Here is an 18286-nt window from a genome sequence, read left to right on the forward strand (position 1 = left end):
CCTTTGACCTTTCTTCCATTCTTTGTAGTGAGTGACTAATGGCTAGAACCACAGCAACCATCTTGTGACCACGAGGGAAACAGCAAGAATTATAAAGACATCTGTCCTGACATCACTGAGCTGCTGAACCAAAGCTACAGGTGCCTTCCCTAAATTTTCTAGCATGTGGCAAAAAAAAAAAAAAAAAAAAGGAAGCTCTTATTACCCAGATATGCCAGGTTAATATGGCACCCACCACCCCTACCACCAGCAAATATCTTTGCACTTGGCCCCACGGCGGGAATCCAGCTCAAAGGAAAGAAGTCTACGGAAGAGGTGGGCCCGGCTCTAAAGGGATTAAGACCCAAGAACCCATAGTACTGGTTCCACATCTTACACCTTCCATTTCACAGGGGAACAGAGAGACCCAGGAGGGTGCCAAGCTGGCTGCATTCATTGCTGCCGTCAACTTGGAGCAGTGGCCTGCCGGGGGGAAGCAGCATGGAGCGCTCTCCATTTAGGCTGAGCAGGTGGGAGTGTGCAGTCTCCCAGAGGCATGCAGATCGCAGCCGGGGCCACTCAGGCCACACCATTCCCCGCCCCATCCTGGGGAAACAACGAATGTCCTGCCATAAATGAGCTGGGAGAGGGCTTATCAAGGGGTCTGTAGGCAAGTTCTTGGCCCAAATCAACAGCCCGTGTCAAAAGAGGGAGAGGGTAGCCAGTCAGGTAGTCAGTCAACCGGCTGACCACAGCCTCAGCCTCGCCGGCTCTCTTTGAGATAACATAGCGGCAAAACCGCTTCTGATCTTTCTCTAATACATTCTCTGTGTTATTTTTAACATTTAGATCTTTAACCTACCTGCAGTGTGTTTCTGAATACACACGGAACGGGGTGGAAATCTAATTATGCTAATTTCAGTTGTGACATAAACCTGTTATTTTCCCAGTGAATTGAAAAACTACCTATGTTCAGCTTTCATACGTCCTTAGATCTCTTATTTCTCTATTCTGTTCTACTAATCTATTTATTTATTCTATAAGTAAATATTCTATTTATTCTGGTGACAATGCTATACAATTGTATTGATTATAGTACCTTCAGAATAAGCTTTATTTGGTCAGGCAGCTCCTTCTACTACCTTGCCATTCTTGGGGCGCCTGGGTGGTTCAGTTGGTGAAGCATCCGACTTTTGCTTTCGGCTCAGGTCATGATCTCACGGTTCGTGGGTTCAAGCCCAGCTTTGGGCTCTCTGTGCTGACAGTGCAGAGCCCGCTTGGGATTCTTTTTCTCTCTGTCTCTGCTCCTCCCCCATTCTCTCTCTCTCTCTCTCTCACTCTCAAAAATGAATATACTAGGCATTTATCCACGGGATACAGGTGTGCTGTTTCGAAGGGACACAGGCACCCCAATGTTTTTAGCAGCACTATCAACAATAGCCAAAGTATGGAAAGAGCCCAAATGTCCCATCGATGGATGAATGGATAAAGAAGATAATGGAGTATTACTCGGCAATCAGAAAGAATGAAATCTTGCCATTTGCAACTACGTGGATGGAACTGGAGGGTATTATGCTAAGTGAAATTAGTCAATCAGAGAAAGAAAAATCCTATGACTTCACTCATATGAGGACTTTAAGAGACAAAACAGATGAACATAAGGGAAGGGAAGCAAAAAGCATAAGAGACTCATAAATATGGAGAACAAACAGAGGGTTACTGGAGGGAGTGTGGGAGGGGGGATGGGCTAAATGGGGAAGGGGCACTAAGGAATCTACTCCTGAAATCATTGTTGCACCATATGCTAATTTGGATGTAAATTTTAAAAAATAAAAAATAAAATTAAAAAAAGAATAAAGTAAAAAAAAAAGTTTATGCAAAAAAATGAATAAACTACCTTGCCATTCTTTAAAAAAAAACAAAACATTCTGGGGCACCTGGGTGGCTTAGTCAGTTGAGTGTCCCAACTCTTGATTTCGGCTCAGGTCATGATCCCAGGGTCGTTGGATGGAGCCCCACTTCGGGCTTTGCGCTGGGCATGGGGCCTGCTTAACATTCTCTCTGTCTCCATTTGTCCCTCTTCCCTGATCACCTGAGCTGTCTCTCTCTCTCTCAAAATAAAATAATTCTTAAAAAAGAAAAACACATTTTTGGGGCACCCGGGTGGCTCAGTTGAGTAAGCTTCTGACTCTACCCTCGATTTCGGCTCAGGTCATGATCTCACGGTTTGTGAGTTCGAGCCCTGTGTCAGGCCGTGTGCTAACAGTGTGGAGCCTGCTTGGGATTCTCTCTCTCTGCTCCTTCCCTGCTCATGCTCTCCCTCATCTCTCTCCCTCTCTCAAAATAAATAAATAAAGTTAAAAAAATATAAAATAAAAAGGCACATTTTGTTAAATTGAAATATAACTCACGTACCATAAAATTCACCCTTTGAAATTCTGTGGTTTTTAGAATATTCATTAAGTCGTGCAATTATCACCACTGTCCATTTCCAGAACATCTTCATCACATGTTCTCTGTACCCATCAGCAATCACTCCGTTTCCCCTCTCCCCAGCCCCTGGCAATCGCCAATCTACTTTCTGTCTCCGTGGATTTGCCTGTTCCGAATATTTCATGTAATTGCAACAATATGCTACATGGCCTTTGTCTCTAGCTTCTTTCACTTAGCATAAAGTCTGCAAGGTTCATCTGTATTGTAACTGGTGTCAGTATTTCAACCCTTTTTAGGGCTGACTAATATTTCTTTAAAAAAATTTTGTTTAAACGTTTCTTCATTTTTGAGAGACACAGAGAGACAGAGAGTGAGTGGGGGAGGGGCAGAGAGCGAGGGAGACACAGAATCTGAAGGAGGCTCCAGGCTCCAAGCTGTCAGCACAGAGCCAGACTCAGGGCCCAAACTCACTAATCGAGAGATCATGACCTGAGCCGAAGTCAGACGGACACTTAACCCACTGAGCCACTCTGGTGCCCCAAGGCCGACTGATATGTCACTACATGACTATGCCACATTTTGTTTCTCCAATGGACAACGGAACATTTGAGTCCATTCCTTTCTAAAGACTCCACTGGGAATCAGGTAGGAATTGTTACACTTAACTAATTTGGAGGGACCAAAATCTTTGTCTGCCTCTCTGTGTCTTACTTTTTGCCCTTTGGTAAGATTCTATAATTGTCTTCATGTTGGACCTGTAATTCTCTTTCAAAATTTGCTTCTAGGCATTTTGTAATTTTTGCTGCAATTATGAGTGAATTTTCCCATTTTTCCTTCTAATTAGTCAGCACAGAGTAAACTATTGATTTGTACTTGTGTACTTTTACTTCGCATCCTGTCAGTTCTCAAATCCTCTTGTTAATCCTAGTGGGTGTTTTAGCAGGCTTTCTTGGGTTTTCTTGATATACAAGCATATCATCTGTAAGTAAGAAAATTTCTTCTCTTTTCTAATAGTAACAGATTATTTTATTTCCTTGCCTTATTGCATTAGTTAAATACTACAAAATACTGTCAAATGATGGTGGTGATGGGGGTATTCTTGACTTGCATTTCGATAGAACATGGCTTTGGCGCTTTATCAGTGAATATAATATTTGGCGTTGGGTTTTGTTTCTTCTTTGGTAATTTCCTCATATGTAAGTAATTTCCTTATTCTCATTAGATTTTTTACTTAGCGTATCTTTTTTTAACTTTGGAGAGGAAGGCATTTCGAAGCAACACGGGAAACCTAGAAACCACGAAACAATGAAAGACATACTTGACAGAAATGAAGAGAAGTCGTTTTTGAATGGCAGAATAGTGTGAGTAAAGGCTGGGGTCGAAAGAAACGGAAAGTCAAGGAGGAAAACATTTGCAAGCCATCTAACATCCCTAACTCATAAGCAGCACCTATAAATCAAGGAGAAAATAAACCACCTAATATGAAATGAGCAATGGATTCAAACAGGCAGAGGAGTCCACACCCCAATGCTGGCCACTCCATTTCTGCCTGGCCGTGAGCTCAGCTGTGGCTAAATGGGGTGCTATAAGGGCTGGGCTTCCCAGATAGGCTCTAAACTAGACCACAGACTATAGTTCTACCCCCAGCCAGCTGCCCAGCACCTGGGCACTGCTGATGGTCGGGCTGGGGAGGGGAGGCGACTCTTGGAGCTCAAGAAACGCTCAATGGTTCCCCAATCATCAGTGGTCTGGAAGGAAAGGTCCAGTGACGTCCCTATGCCAGATTTGCAAGGCTGCTGGCTGGGGGCTGTCTGCGGCTAGGAGTCTGACAGCCTCGAGCCCAGCTTGAGAAGGAACCAGGACTGAGGCAGCGGCCCCCTGGCAGGTTGGGGGGCTTCCCAGACAGGTAAGGCAGACCTTTCCCCCGAGGTTGCTGCAGACTTGACTTCCAGGCCATGTATACCGACCAGGAGGAAGCCAAAGAAGGGCTGGCGTGGGGCTGACCTCCCCTTGCCCCCAGGCTCTGGACCAGCTGTGCGGATGGCTGCGTCTGGCTCCGGCCTCTGATCTCCCACAACTACCCCGTAGCCACCCGAGTGCCTCGGTGAGTACACAGCCGTTTCTGGGATGGCCAGGGGACCCAAACTCAGCCAGAAGGCACAGATCCTGGCTTGTGCACAGGCTAATCGGAGAGGACAACCATGGGATCAGGCTCGGAAGCAGTTCAGGGACAGTCGGCTTGTTTGTGGCCTCTGCTTACAAACCCCTGTGACGCAGAACCTCTCAGCTTTCCTCCTACGTCCCCAGCTGTGCCTCCTTTGCCTCCTCCACCAGCTCCTATTATTCCTTCCTCGCAGGACTGTGGGTTTCCTCAAGTTCAGTCTGCCCACCACATGTACCCCATGCACTCCCGATGTACGCCTTCCCTGGGTGTATGCAGACACCTCCTGGGCCGCCCCAACCAGCTTGGGGCCATCAGCCCTCACCTTTCTGGTGCCCACGGTGAGACACAGAAGTCATCTGTCTGGGCCACCTCTCCCTGCCTGGGACTAAAATGTGGATCATCACAAGGCTGCGATGCACTGGCCCGGGGCCTTGGCATGAAGGATGTGCTGCCTCGTGCTCTGGGAGCCTGGAGGCTTGTGACCCAGACTTCGGAGGGACACCAAGCTCACACGGGGGCCTCCACACGGCGTGGCCTGGCCGCAGCGCAAAGGCAGTTAATAAGCCGTGCCAACGGCAAGCGTGTGGGCCACTGGCCGCCTCGCCCACGTAATTAAAAGGCCATCTGTGTCTGCGTGGCTGAGGAATGGGGGCTCTGCCCTTCCCAGGGGTGTGTGTGTGTGCACACGTGTGCGTGTGAACATGTGTGCTGTGCGGATGCTGAGCAGACAGGGCGGGGAGGGCCCTCGGGGCCTCCCCTCCCCAACCCCTCAAAGCAACATTCTGTTTCCGGGCTGCAACTCCTCCCTGGGCCAGAGGGGCACAGAGGTACCCTGACAGGGCCCAGAGCGCAAGACCCTGCCTTTTGGTCCCAGCTCTGCCATATAGCAGCTCAGGAAGTCCATCCTTCCCTCTGGGCCTCAGGCTACACGTCTATCAAACAGGGTTACTAAATCGCTGCCCGGACTGCCTCTGCAACTTTGAAACAAAATCACGAACGTAAAAGTGCTGTGTGAGCCATGGAGGGCCACCTACCGCAGCAGGTGCCATTATCACCAGTGGGGCCGAGCACCCCTTCTGATGCTGGCCACGGCAGCGTGGCCTCCACAAATACCAAAGTGCCCTGGGCCAAAGTCATTTTGCTCATTAGGACCAAGGACGTCAGGAGTCCTCCCTTCCCGGGATGCCCTTCCCGGGACGCGAAGGACCATCCGAGAAGAGATGGTACAGGCCAGCTTCGGAAAGACACATTTCGATACTTTGCCAAAAACCCCAACGGCTATCACATTTCCGCAAAGATCCGAGGGCTCGTGGCATCCCCACCCCCAAACTGGTGCCTGTTTGGGAATCAGCCTCCGGCGGACCCTCCCCCTGCAAGCCGTCACTGTGCTAAGGTGCCCACGTGGGTGCAGGCGGGGCAGCTGGAGGCACTCGGGGACAGAGCACCAGCATGAGCCACGCAGAGGGTGTGGCAGACGCTGGCCTGGTGCCTGTGGCACTGGCGGCTGGCTGACAGCTGGACTGTGACAGCTGCTCTCCTGGGAGAGGGATCGAGGGGGACTTACCTCTCCCTCGGGCCCACGTGTAGACGCGGCTCGTCTCGGTGCTTCTGGGCTTTTGCTCGGTGGGCTCCATGGGCAATGGTCGGAAGTGGGGGTCATCGGCCCAGCCAGGGGTCTTCAGTGGCAGGATGTACTTAGGGAGCCCTCGGTAGAACCAGGCCCCTGACCTCTTCCAGACCTGGCAGGGGTGATATTTGCTTAGAGCGAGGGACACAGAGCAGCTCCCTGCACCATGCTCCCGCACGGGCCCGCCAGCCACTCCTGTTGCAAAGTTGGAAAGTGCTCAGCCTGGTGGGCGTCTAGAGGGTGCTCAAGAGGTGCCACCTGCCTCCCTGCCGCCTGCCCCTTCCCTTGAGGCTCTGGGGCAGAGCAAGCGACAAGACGCTAGAAGACATGGGGGGCGGGGGGCTGGGTCACAGCACAGTACTGGACCCAGAGCTTCCCAGGGATGAGTCTAGCTCTGTGAAGGCTCAGGGAGGGCCCAGACCCCAGAGGGCCCCAGATTAGAATTCAGAGCAGCAACTGAGATTCCTGAACCTTTAATGCCTACTTCACAAAACACCAAGCGCTCTATAACCTCTTTGCCATTGAAGGAAATACTTTCAGGCATTTAGTAAGAGGAGTGGGAGAGTGTGAAGGAACGTGACCTTCTTAGAGAAGAGCGAGCCTTGGCGGTTCAGAGCAGACGGCCCTGGGTTTGAACCCTGGATCCGTCATCCCTCAGCTGTGAGATTTGGACACGTCAACCTTCCAGATCCCCAGTTTCATCACCAGTAGGTGGAATGTAGGAACAGCATCCATCTCACGGAGCAGCCATGAGGACTAGACTCTCAAACGAATGTTAAGGCCCGGCTGGCCAGTGTAGGGCAGGGCGCACTCAACAGACCTGATGCGCACAACCATCATTGTCACCCCCCCCCCCCAACCTCATCTGACAAACGTGGAAGCTTTACAACCAGTGGACCAAGTTCCCTACTCAAAAAAGAGAATCAGAAGGCCAGGATGGCTCAGTTGGAAGAGCATGTGACTCTTGATCTCAGGGTCTTGAGTTCGAGCCCCACGTTGGGTGTAGAGATTAAATAAATAAATAAATAAATAAATAAATAAATAAATAAAAAAAATAAAGTAAAACAATATATATAGAATCCCAAGAGATTAAATAAATAAATAAATAAATAAATAAATAAATAAATAAAAAAAATAAAGTAAAACAATATATATAGAATCCCAAGCTCTGTCCCTGACCTTCTGAGGCAGAATCTGTACTTCATCAATAAAATCAGAAGGCCAGAGTCTGCCCTGATTCTCTCTAGGACAGATTTTCCTAATCCTCAAACTTCCTCTGCATATTAGTTCTGTGGGATATTGACATGGCCGAACCAAAAAAATAAAATAAAATAAGGTTTTTGATCATGTACACTTGGGAAGCACTAGGTTAAACCAAGCATCACTGCAGGACTTCTCAGAGCCTTTAATACACTGATGTACTCAGGATTCTTCAACAGGGCCAAAGAATGTGGAGTACTTTCTGCTTCGGATCTACTCAGCAGGTTTTCCCAGAGAAGCTCAACCCTACTAATTGATCTGCATAGACTCAGCACTTAACTGCAACAGTTACATCACTCAACTATCATATGTCATCTCTTCATGCTTCAAAGTGCCAGGCATGGGGGGACTGAGTCCAAACCCTGTCCCTGGCTTGAATCACTCCCCCTCCCTCCCAGCTACCCTATGCAGAAGGGCCTGCTTTTGAGTGGCTCTTTAATAACACAGCACCCATCTGGTGGGATGAATGCCTCATGGATCCTCCTTTTAAAAACCCTTTCTGATCCTTTCACGGAGCCTCCTACAATAAACATTTATGTGAATTGGTAGCAGGTACACGTGGTCAAAAATTCATTGGGTGAGAAATTAAAGTCTCCTCCCCATTCCCAAAGGCATCTATCTGGGGATATAGTTCTTTGAGGAATTTTGCTATTATCCCCACTTTCCAGATGGGAAAATTGAGGCTCCGACAACTTAAGCAACTTGCCCAAGGCTAGTCCAGCGTTCTATTGGCCTCAGACACTGAAGGCCTCAGGGTCTCATCCCCACAGTTTACGGATGCAAAGGGGATGCTCAGGAAATGTGGCCGGGTGCTAAATAAACCCTCAGCAGGTCAGACATCATCATGGACTCTGCAGAACTCCTGCATGGTTCCTGAGAACAGACGCCCAAGCCCAAGAGGCCATGGGGGGCTGGCGAGGGGCTCATTTGGCCTCCCTGTGCTAAGTGAAGCCTGTGCACCCCACTGGTGCCGACTTTGCCTGCCCTCCCCTGAGCACACCTGCCTCCTGCCTCCCAACACAGACTGGGCCTCAGGGGGACCAAATGAAGCAAGCCCTCAAGAGCCATCTGTATACCCTGCCATATACACAATTTTTTTTTTGAACGATCATATACATGCAACCCCATGTTTGCGCCACCCCACCCCCCCTTCACTTAACTATAGATCATGGCAACTGTCCACCGTCACTTTTTAATGGCTTCATAGTTTGGATTTATTAAACTTAATCAAACCAGCCTTCCACTGATAGGCATTTATTTTATTATTATTAGTTTTTAATGTTTATGTATTTTTGAGAGAAAGAGAAACAGAGCATGAGCGGGGGAGGGGCAGGGAGAGAGGGAGACACAGAACCCGAAGCAGGCTCCAGGCTCTGAGCTGTCAGCACAGAGCCTGACGCGGGGCTCGAACTCACGAACTGCAAGATCATGACCTGAACTGAAGTCGGACGCTCAACCGACTGAGTCTCCCAGGCGCTCCCACTGATAGACATTTAAATGGTTTCCGGATTTTCACTCTTGTGAGCAGTGCCACAACCATCACCTCTGCACCCACGTCAGACAGATGTCGTTTACTGCCTTAGAAAATACTCTGAGGGGTGGATCTGCTGGGTCAAGGGATGTGTATACACTTACACGACGGTACATATCGTCAGACCACCCTCCAGGAAGAAAAGTTGAATCTGAAGTGGGGTGCTAGGTGTCTTCAGGGTGGAAACCCTGCACTGTACCTCCTGCTGGGATCTAGGGTCTGGTCTAGGGACCCAGCTCGGGAGCAGTTCCCATGGGGTGTGGGGGAGGTGCTTGTCAGGACCTGGGGCCACCAGTTAGGTGCCAAAGGAGGGAAGATGGGGACCTCACTGTCACCCCTGGGGCACACCGTCACAGGTGGAGAGCACACCCCTTCAGGTGCCCTGTTTGAAGGGGAGTGGAGAGGACGACACTGTGGGTGATTCAGTGATGTGTTTAACACTTCACTGTTGTGTGGCTCTCAGTGAGAGAGACCCAGAAACACTATAGAGATGCGTTCGGGACTTTCACAGGGCCAGACCCATTCCTAATCCTCATGGGGCCTCATCTTGGAGGAGCTGGGCCTACGGTCCTGGCCCCTGCGTGTGCATGTTCCTTTCTCTCCTTTTTTGTTTTAAATGAAAACAAATTTTAATTGTGGAAGATATCTATAACATAAAATTTACCATCTCAGCCGTGTTTTTTTTTTAACTACTTTTTAAGTTTATTTATTCACTCTGAGACAGAGAGCACAAGTTGGGGAGGGGCAGAGAGAACACTTTACTGATCAGAGAGAATCCCAAGCAGGCTCTGCACTATCAGCGCAAAGCCCAATGTGGGGCTCGAACTCACAAACGGTGAGATCGTGACCCGAGTCGAAGTCAGAGGCTTAACAGAGCCATCCAGGCGCCCCACATCTTAGCCATTTCTTTTTAAAAAAAATTTTTTTTTCAACGTGTTTATTTATTTTTGGGACAGAGAGAGACAGAGCATGAATGGGGGAGGGGCAGAGAGAGAGGGAGACACAGAATCGGAAACAGGCTCCAGGCTCCGAGCCATCAGCCCAGAGCCTGACGCGGGGCTCGAACTCACGGACCGCGAGATCGTGACCTGGCTGAAGTCGGACGCTTAACCGACTGCGCCACCCAGGCGCCCCATCTTAGCCATTTCTAAACGTATAGTTCAGTAGTGTTAAGTGCGTGCACGTTGTGTAGCCAATCTCCAGAACTTTGTTTATCGCGTAAAATAGAAACTCTGCACCCATGAAACAGCAACTCCCATTCCCCTGTCTCCCCAGCTGCTGACAGCCACCATTCTACTTCCTGAGAATTTGATTACTCTGGGTACTTCATACGAATGGAATAGTATTGATCTTTTTGTAACTGGCTTCTTTCGCTTCGCATAATGGCCTCAGGTTCATTTCTGTTGCTACATGTGTCAGAACCTCCTTCCTTTTTTTTTTTTTTTTTTTTTTCAACATTTATTCATTTTTGGGACAGAAAGAGACAGAGCATGAACGGGGGAGGGGCAGAGAGAGAGGGAGACACAGAATCGGAAACAGGCTCCAGGCTCTGAGCCATCAGCCCAGAGCCCGACGCGGGGCTCAAACTCCCAGACCGCGAGATCGTGACCTGGCTGAAGTCGGACGCTTAACCGACTGCGCCACCCAGGCGCCCCGAGAACCTCCTTCCTTTTTGAGGCTGATCAGTATTCTATCGTCGGTACGTACCGCCTCTTGTCTAGTTGTTCATCCCCTGCTGGCCACTTCGGTTGTGTCTACCTTATGACTGGCCCTTTCGTTGGTAGAGACCATGAGGCTCTACCATCCAGGAGGGAGGGCCGAGGCACTTGGCTCACCATTGTGTCTTCAAGTTCCTAACACGTGCCTGACACATAGTAGGTGCTCAATAAACACTGGCTGACTGGCTGGATTGGCAGCTACGGGTAGTTTGCTGGAACGTGTCCCAATCCATAGAGTTGTCACCTTCCTGCAGAAGTGGCCTGAGGGTTTCACCCAAGTTCTTGTAATTAATCAAGTGGATTTACTGTTTCAGACTAAAAGAGGGATCAAGCAAAGGGGCCTAGAAGGGCGTGCCGGTGCAGAGCAAGCTCCAGCGAACCTCCCCGACCTAACCTCCCAGCCCCTCCTCAGGCACCAGCGAGACCGATAGCCCTGGCTGTCCCTGACTCCCCCAGAACATCATGGCCAGAGGGCCCCAGGCCCTCAGCCTCACCTCCTGCCGCAAGGATCCACCTCCGCCCTTACCCCAGGCTTAAACAAATACCCATCAGTAAAGTGCTTTTGGGAAATAGGATAAACAGCCCAAGATCCAAAGTATGAGGCTGAATTGCACAAACATGCACCGTTTTTTGGTATTCAATCATTTTTGACCTATAAATCCCCCCATCAATTTCACATAATTCACCCTGATATTTATGCTCAGCAGGGCAATGACCCCACGGGACTGCCTGGCCTGCAGCATCTCCCTGGGGTCCAGTGGGTCCACTGTCACGGGGCCTGGGGTCTGTCTGCTTCTCTCACGTTGGTCCTGCAACCCAGGCGGAAGGCTTGATGTTGCCGCAGTGGACAGAGGTCAGAAGACCAGGAAGTCCAGTGATCCTCCAGACAGAGGAGCTGCCGTTCCTGAGGCCCCACGGGGGTGGGGGTGGGGACCAGAGCACACAGGTGCCTTGCCCAATGTGGAGGGCACAACTGGGCAGGGGTGCATGAAACACACTATTTTGGAAAATGCCTTCCACATGGGAGAGCAGGACCGCCGAGGCGAGGAATGAGGGATCCCAGCTGGGCTGACTTCTGAGCTGCCCCCCTCCACCCCTCCGTGCCAATCCATGCACATCCTCAGACCTTCTCTCGCCTCGGTGCCTGCCCCCACTCTGCAAAATGCACCCCAGTAGCTTTTAATTGTGCGATTCTGCTCTGTGCATCCAGGCCCGACGCCCGCTGCCTGGCCCAACACCCTCCCCAAGAACGGCAGTGGGAAAAGCCCTCCACAAATTGGAAAACCTTCACTTTCTAGAGAAGCTGTGGGATTCTGCAAAGCCCCACTCTGTTCCCCATGTGTGGTTTGCTGTGATAAGGCCAGCAAAGCAGCCAGGCTTGAAAATGCCATTAAATAAAAGGCCCACACGGCTGCCGTGGCCCTTGCAGGGGTGGCCAGCGGCATTCAATCCTCCCCGTGGCACTGCTTTGTGCTCTGCTTCGAGGTTTTCATTAGGATTGCAGCTCACGGCCGACCTGACTGCAGATACTGATGGATATTAGCCAAGCTGTTCCCAGGGAATTTTAATTACCACGATAACAATCGCTAATCACTGCCATTTCCTAAATGGCTGTGGCTGGACAAGGTAGTGACTGCCAGGCCCTTCTGGAAAGAGGAGGATCCTAGGGAGGCCACTGGGGAGGATGCAAAGGGACGCCTTCCAAGACCTCTGTCCCTGCCCGTTGCTCCACCCCGTCCACGCGTTACCGCCTCTCCCTGTCTCCCAAGCAACTCCGGAGTGCACCTGCATGAATGCAAGTGAGGCGTCCACACCCGGATCGGAGCAGGGATACAGTCTGTGGCAGGTGCTGTGCCTTCCACCTGAGGCGTCCTTCATCCTCGTCTCCCACCAGGCAGTGACACTGCCCATAGGAAGCTTTCTGTGCCACCTCGTTGCAGAACCAGAGCCCCTCTGCTGTGCTCCTGGAGGCTATTTGGACCTGCTGCCCCGGCATCTTACCCGGTCAGGAAGCTGTGAGCCCAAGGGCAAGGCTGTGCCCGAGCCACCCCCGCGAGCCATGCCCGCCTTCCCAGGCCCAGTGAGGAGGCTTCGCGCAGCAAGGACGTTGCTGGCTGACAGAGTGAATGAACAGACGAAGAAGGCAAAGCAAAGGAATCATTCTCAGGGGACAGAACTCGGACTCTGTCTTCAGGGAGACTGTGTTCTGTCTGCTTAACAAGCTGGCCCAACCTTGAAAAGCCACAGGAAATGGCCTGTTACAGAGATGTCTTCTTGCTAACACTTTGGCCATTTTGTTTTTATTTATTTGTTTTCTCAAAAGTTTGTTTACTTATTTTGAGAGAGAGAGGGGGAGAGAGTAAGCAGGGGAGGGGCAGAGAGAGAGGGAGAGAGAGAAACCCAAGCAGGCTGTGCACTGTCAGCACAGAGACTGACATGGGACTTGATCTCACGAACCGTGAGCTCATGACCAAACCAAAGTCGGATGCTTAGCCAACCGAGCCACCCAGGCGCCCCCACTTTGGCCCTTTTAAAAAGGGTCTCTTAAAGGGCCAACCCACCTGGCAGGCCACACAGCCTTCCCTAACCCGTTCCCCGAACACACACACACGCACACTCACAGAGTGGCCTCCCAGAGCTCCACCATCAAAGGCAAATTGCACCGCATGGCCAACAAGACCCCAGAACTCTGCCAGCTCCTGCCTCCCTCACCAGCCTCCTCTCTTGTCTCCTCCCACCCCACGCTCAGGATCCGCCCGACGCAGCCACGCTCAACTCCCCGACCACACAAAGCTGTCTCTTGCTTCCAGGCCTTTGTACATGCTGTTCCTTCTTCCCTCCGTAGGCTAGGACAAAGAAATGCAACCTTTAGGAAATTACTTTCATCCAGGGGCTTCTACAGAACCACGCGCGTCTCCCACTGCACGGCACACACCGTGAAGATTGCCTATTTACATGTCTGTTTCCTGCACCAGATCTGGCCTCCGTTATTCCCACGGCCAAATTAATGGCCAAAGATGTGTCTTCTGGTGCCTCATGCTGGGTGCAGAGATTACTTAAAAAATGAAAAAAGAAACATAAAATCGTTTTTTAAGTTTATTTTTTAACATTTTAAAAAAAGTTTCATTTATTTATTTTGAGAGAGAGAGAGCGCGTGGGCTCGAGCAGGGGAGGGACGGGGCGGGGGGGGAGAGAGAATCCCAAGTAGGCTCCACACCATCATCATGGAGCCTGATGTGGGGCTCGATCTCATGAACTGTAAGATCGTGACCTGAGCCAGAATCAAGAGTCGGGTGCTTAACCGACTGAACCACCTGGGCGTCCCCCCAAAAATAAAATCTTAAACCTCCATTCAATCCCAAGTCCACACTACCAATCACCTCCTTATGTAACTCTCACTCACCAAGCCAATATTCTTCTGCCTAAATCACCCAGGGAAGGCCCCTATGCCCCAGTGCTTGCCTAAATTACTTAAACTAGCCAATCCTCAGATATTTACCCTGCCCTGCCTTGTCTTTCCCATAGAAACCCCAATAAAGGCCTGGCCTCGGCTTTTCCTTCACTCCTTTCTGCCCCCTGACCACATGTGACCCTGTGTGGCATGGCATGCCCCTTTGTCTCAGAACTGTAGGCAATACATTGTTCTTTAATGGCATTCACTCTCCATGTTGCCACTTAGTCACTTTTATAAATTAAGAACAGGCACAAGTCACAGAGCATGGGAAAATCAATTATGGCTAAAGAACATCTTTTTTTTTTTTTTTTTTTTTTTTTTAAGAGAGATAGAGAGGGAGAGGGAGAGGGAGAGGGGAGGAGAGGGAGAGGGAATCTTAAGCAGGCTCCATGGTCAGTGCAGAGCCTGATGCAGGGTTCGATCCCACAACCCAGGGATCGTGACCTGAGCCAAAATCAAGAGTTGGACACTTAGCTGACTGAGCTACCCAGGCACCCCTAAAGAACAATCTAAATGTACAATTCTGGCAATCTAGTCAGTAAAGGTATAATCTAGAAAAGGAAGGAGGTGAGAGCAGGCGAGGGAAGAACAAGGGCATTCGTGCCCACAACTCACACGAAAGGTGGATGGAAGAAGGAAGAGGCAACTATTATATAAAGTTACCAATTCCGTCAAACTCCAACACATTTTCAGTTACAAATAATAAAAGTATCAAAAATTAGGAGTGGGGGGAATCAGAGTGGCCCAGGTTAGCCAGCTCATCACCCTTCAGAGCTTGCAGTCAATAGACAGTGCCCGAAGTTCTCACCTGGTGGAAGTCGAGGCAGTGGTGAGCATGTGAACTACAACAGGAGGTCTATACAGGGTGGGCTGGGTGAGGGAGAGGCTGGGCAGGTGGCTGCCCTTCTCCAGGGTAAGCTCTTCAGAATGAGTGAAGTTTTCTTTCAACTAACTACATGTATCACTTTGATTAAGATCAAAGGATAACAGATTGGTAACTGGATGTCAATGTTATTAAAGTCCTGGGCTGCATGACAGGCAGGCGGATACATGCAGAGTCGGGCAATCTATGGCTGGTATACTGACCCTGGATGTGACTTAAGAGAGAAAAACTGGTAGCTCAGGAAAGGAAAAGAAAGCAGTAATTAAAAATTCTGTAGTAGGGGCGCCTGGGTGGCTCAGTCGGTTGAGTGTCTGGCTTCGGCTCAGGTCATGATCTCACAGTTTGTGGGTTTGAGCCCCGCATCGGGCTCTGTGCTGACAGCTCAGAGCCTGGAGCCTGCTTTGGATTCTGTGTCTCCCTCTCTCTCTGCTCCTCCCCTGCTCATGCTCTCTCTCTGTCCTTCAAAAATAAATAAAAACATTAAAAAAAAATTTTCTTTTAATTCTGTAGTAAAGCAAGATAGGAAAAGAACCAAGTTATGGTTAGCTTAAAAACACCTGCACAAGTTCATAATACTGAGATTTCCATCCCTGAAGAAAGCCATGCTGCCCCTTGGATGTCAGTGTACCCACCTAACATCCAAGAGTCAGAATTTTGACAATGGGAGAAACTTGGACAGTTTTTCAAAGGGAACCAGGGCTTCCAAGCATAAAGGCAGGCAGAGCTGGGTCCCCCAGAAAACAGGAAGTGCCTGGGGCCTCCTGCTGCTGGAGGGAGGCTGCCCTCAAATACTGCTGGGCAGTACCCTTGACCAGGTTTCCGTGGTGACAAGCTGAGTATGAAAAGCCCTAATTACAGCCAAGGGCGACAAGCTGATACTGAGCAAGGCAAGTTGACATGAGATGTGCTAATGTAACGAACACAGTCGTTTTTTAGTTCTAGTTCATGCAGAAATGCTGCTGCTCAAACCAGATTGGGACCATCCTATCTGGAAGTTATGGCTAACAGCTTGATTACCTGCTGCCCTACTCAAGGAGAAGGGAGACTCAGCATTTATCCTGTGTGTGGGACTGTGGCATGGATTTGACCGTGTGTGTTTGTTCATCGCGAGCAGTGAGTGAGGGCAGGAAGCAAGTCACAGGGCCTGTTCCCACATGGAGGCAGCCCAGGAAGGCTGTCAGCCTTAATGCTTAGAACGGCAATCTCTATTTGCCTCAGTCATCAGGAGAATGGCCTCAGTTCTCATCTAGAAAAAGGTACTGTGGACCACATCAGCAAAAAAATATGAATGATGAATCCAGTCTTCTTAAAATATTGCCCGAAAGTAGAGTTCACTTGATCAACAGATGAATTAAAATAAAAAAACTCCTGAAGGGGTGGGGCAGCTGGGTGGCTCAGTCGGTTAAGCGTCCGACTTATGCTCAGGGTCACGATCTCCTGGTCTCGGAGTTCAAGCCCGCATGGGGCTCTCTGCCTGCTTCAGATCCTCTGTCCCCCTGCCCCCCCCCCCGCCCCCGTCTCTCCCTCCCCGCCCCTCCCCTACTTGCACTCTCTCTCTCTCTCTCTCTCTCTCTCTCTCAAAAAGAAATAAACATTAAAAAAAAAAAAGCTCCTGAATGGGGAACCCATGGTACCAAAAATTAACAGTTATCAATGAAATAAAGACAGAAGTTAGTCTAAATAACCAGTGTAAATGTAACTACAAAATAATAAAAATGTGAAGGAAATGATGCTTAAAATGTAGATATAAAATACTTAGTTAAAAAAAAAATAATCTGACCCCAAATCCAGATTGTCTCAACAAAAGCAAAAAGTGAGTGGGGGCGGGGGGGAAGGCATTGGGCTCCTCATTCTCAGTGGCCAGGGGAGTTAATAGACACTATTTCTACTGTAGTGTAAGCAATTGGACAAATATTGCATTAAATATTTTAAAAAGTTATATATGCATTTACACACTTATCTGTCCATTTAAGACAACCAGCAGAATTAAAACTACAGGAAAAGTTTATCCTACCAAAATACATGATTTTCTGAGTTTTCTTCTTCTTTCTCTTCTTCCTTCCTCCCTCCCTCCCTCACTCCCTGTCTCTCTCCTTCTTGTTTTGTTTCGAAAATTTTCTCCTTGGAATGCCTGGGTGGCTCGGTCAGTTAAGCAGCCTATGCTTGATTTCGGGTCATGATCTCACGGTTTGCGAGTTCGAGCCCCACATTGGGTTCCGTGCTGGCAGTGCAGGGCCTTCTTGGGATTCTCTCTCTTTCTCTCTCTCTCTCTCTCTCGAAATAAACAAACTTAAAAAAAAGAGAAAGAGAAATTTCTCCTTGTTCTTGTCGTTTTTTCTTTAGAGCAGCCATCTTTGCTCCTGGCTTGTTTCCCCTACCTCAGAAAGAAGCTTACAACCAGCCTCTGAAGAGGAAGTGAGTAGATATTAATTCACTTAAATAACATTTCTTCAGTACCTCTACTTGTTAAGACTGAGGGAAGGAAAGAAAAGATCAAATGATTTTGCAAATGAGTGGCCCGTGGCAGAAATCCCCACCAGGCTGAGGTCCTCAGCTCCATTTTTCTAGCAACAGAGACTGTGTTCCCGCTCTGCCTTCGAGAGCTACTCTGTGTGGCTTCCCTATATCCACCTCCCCACCCCCCCGCCCCCCCAGCACCTGGGGAGAAACCTTCAGTCTGCGGTATGGAGGTAAGTAAGCAATCCCGAGCCCACAAAGGGCTCTGAGAGGCTCCCCTCCTGCCCTGGGCTCTCCACTTACCCTCCTAACCAAGGTGTTACCAGAAAGCTAAGGGAGACCTCTTCCAGAGTATTTTTGCATGTTTCCATTTTAAAATACTTTAAAACCTCCAGAGGGGGGAGAGAGAGAGAGAGAGAGAGAGAGAGACAGAGAGAGAGACAGAGAGAGAGAAAGGGAGAGAGACTCTGTGTGTGTGTGTGTGTTGGTGAGCCAGGGAGAAAGCCCCCCCTCACCCCCATCCTCTAGGCCCCAGCTCCTCCTGCCTGGAAAGCCTCCTGCTTCCGGGTCCTGCTGAAGGCCGGCTGGCTCCCCACACTGGGGCCGGGCCTGCGCCTCCCCCGGAGATGGGCTGGAAATTAAGCCCCAGCAAAGACAGAGCACCCACCTGACCCTTCCTCCGACCCCGCCGCAGGCAGCTCCTCCCTGGGCCCAGGGAGCCCTTGCGGATTTTCTTTTCATTTCAAGTGGGTTTTGAGCAACCAGGTCAGTCGGGGAGGA

At 49.7% G+C, this 18286-nt stretch overlaps 1 protein-coding gene across 1 annotated transcript in view; it reads right to left on the reverse strand.

Moving 5' to 3' along the window:
* Window positions 1–18286, reverse strand: part of RPH3AL (rabphilin 3A like (without C2 domains)) — a 135491-nt gene that overhangs the window by 19493 nt on the left and 97712 nt on the right. Inside the window, 1 exon segment of the mRNA XM_030296523.1 lies at window positions 6141–6315. Within this exon segment, the coding sequence (XP_030152383.1) occupies window positions 6141–6315 (175 nt within the window).

This window comes from Lynx canadensis, chromosome E1 (assembly GCF_007474595.2).
Source record: "Lynx canadensis isolate LIC74 chromosome E1, mLynCan4.pri.v2, whole genome shotgun sequence".
Taxonomy (NCBI): Eukaryota; Metazoa; Chordata; class Mammalia; order Carnivora; family Felidae; genus Lynx; species Lynx canadensis.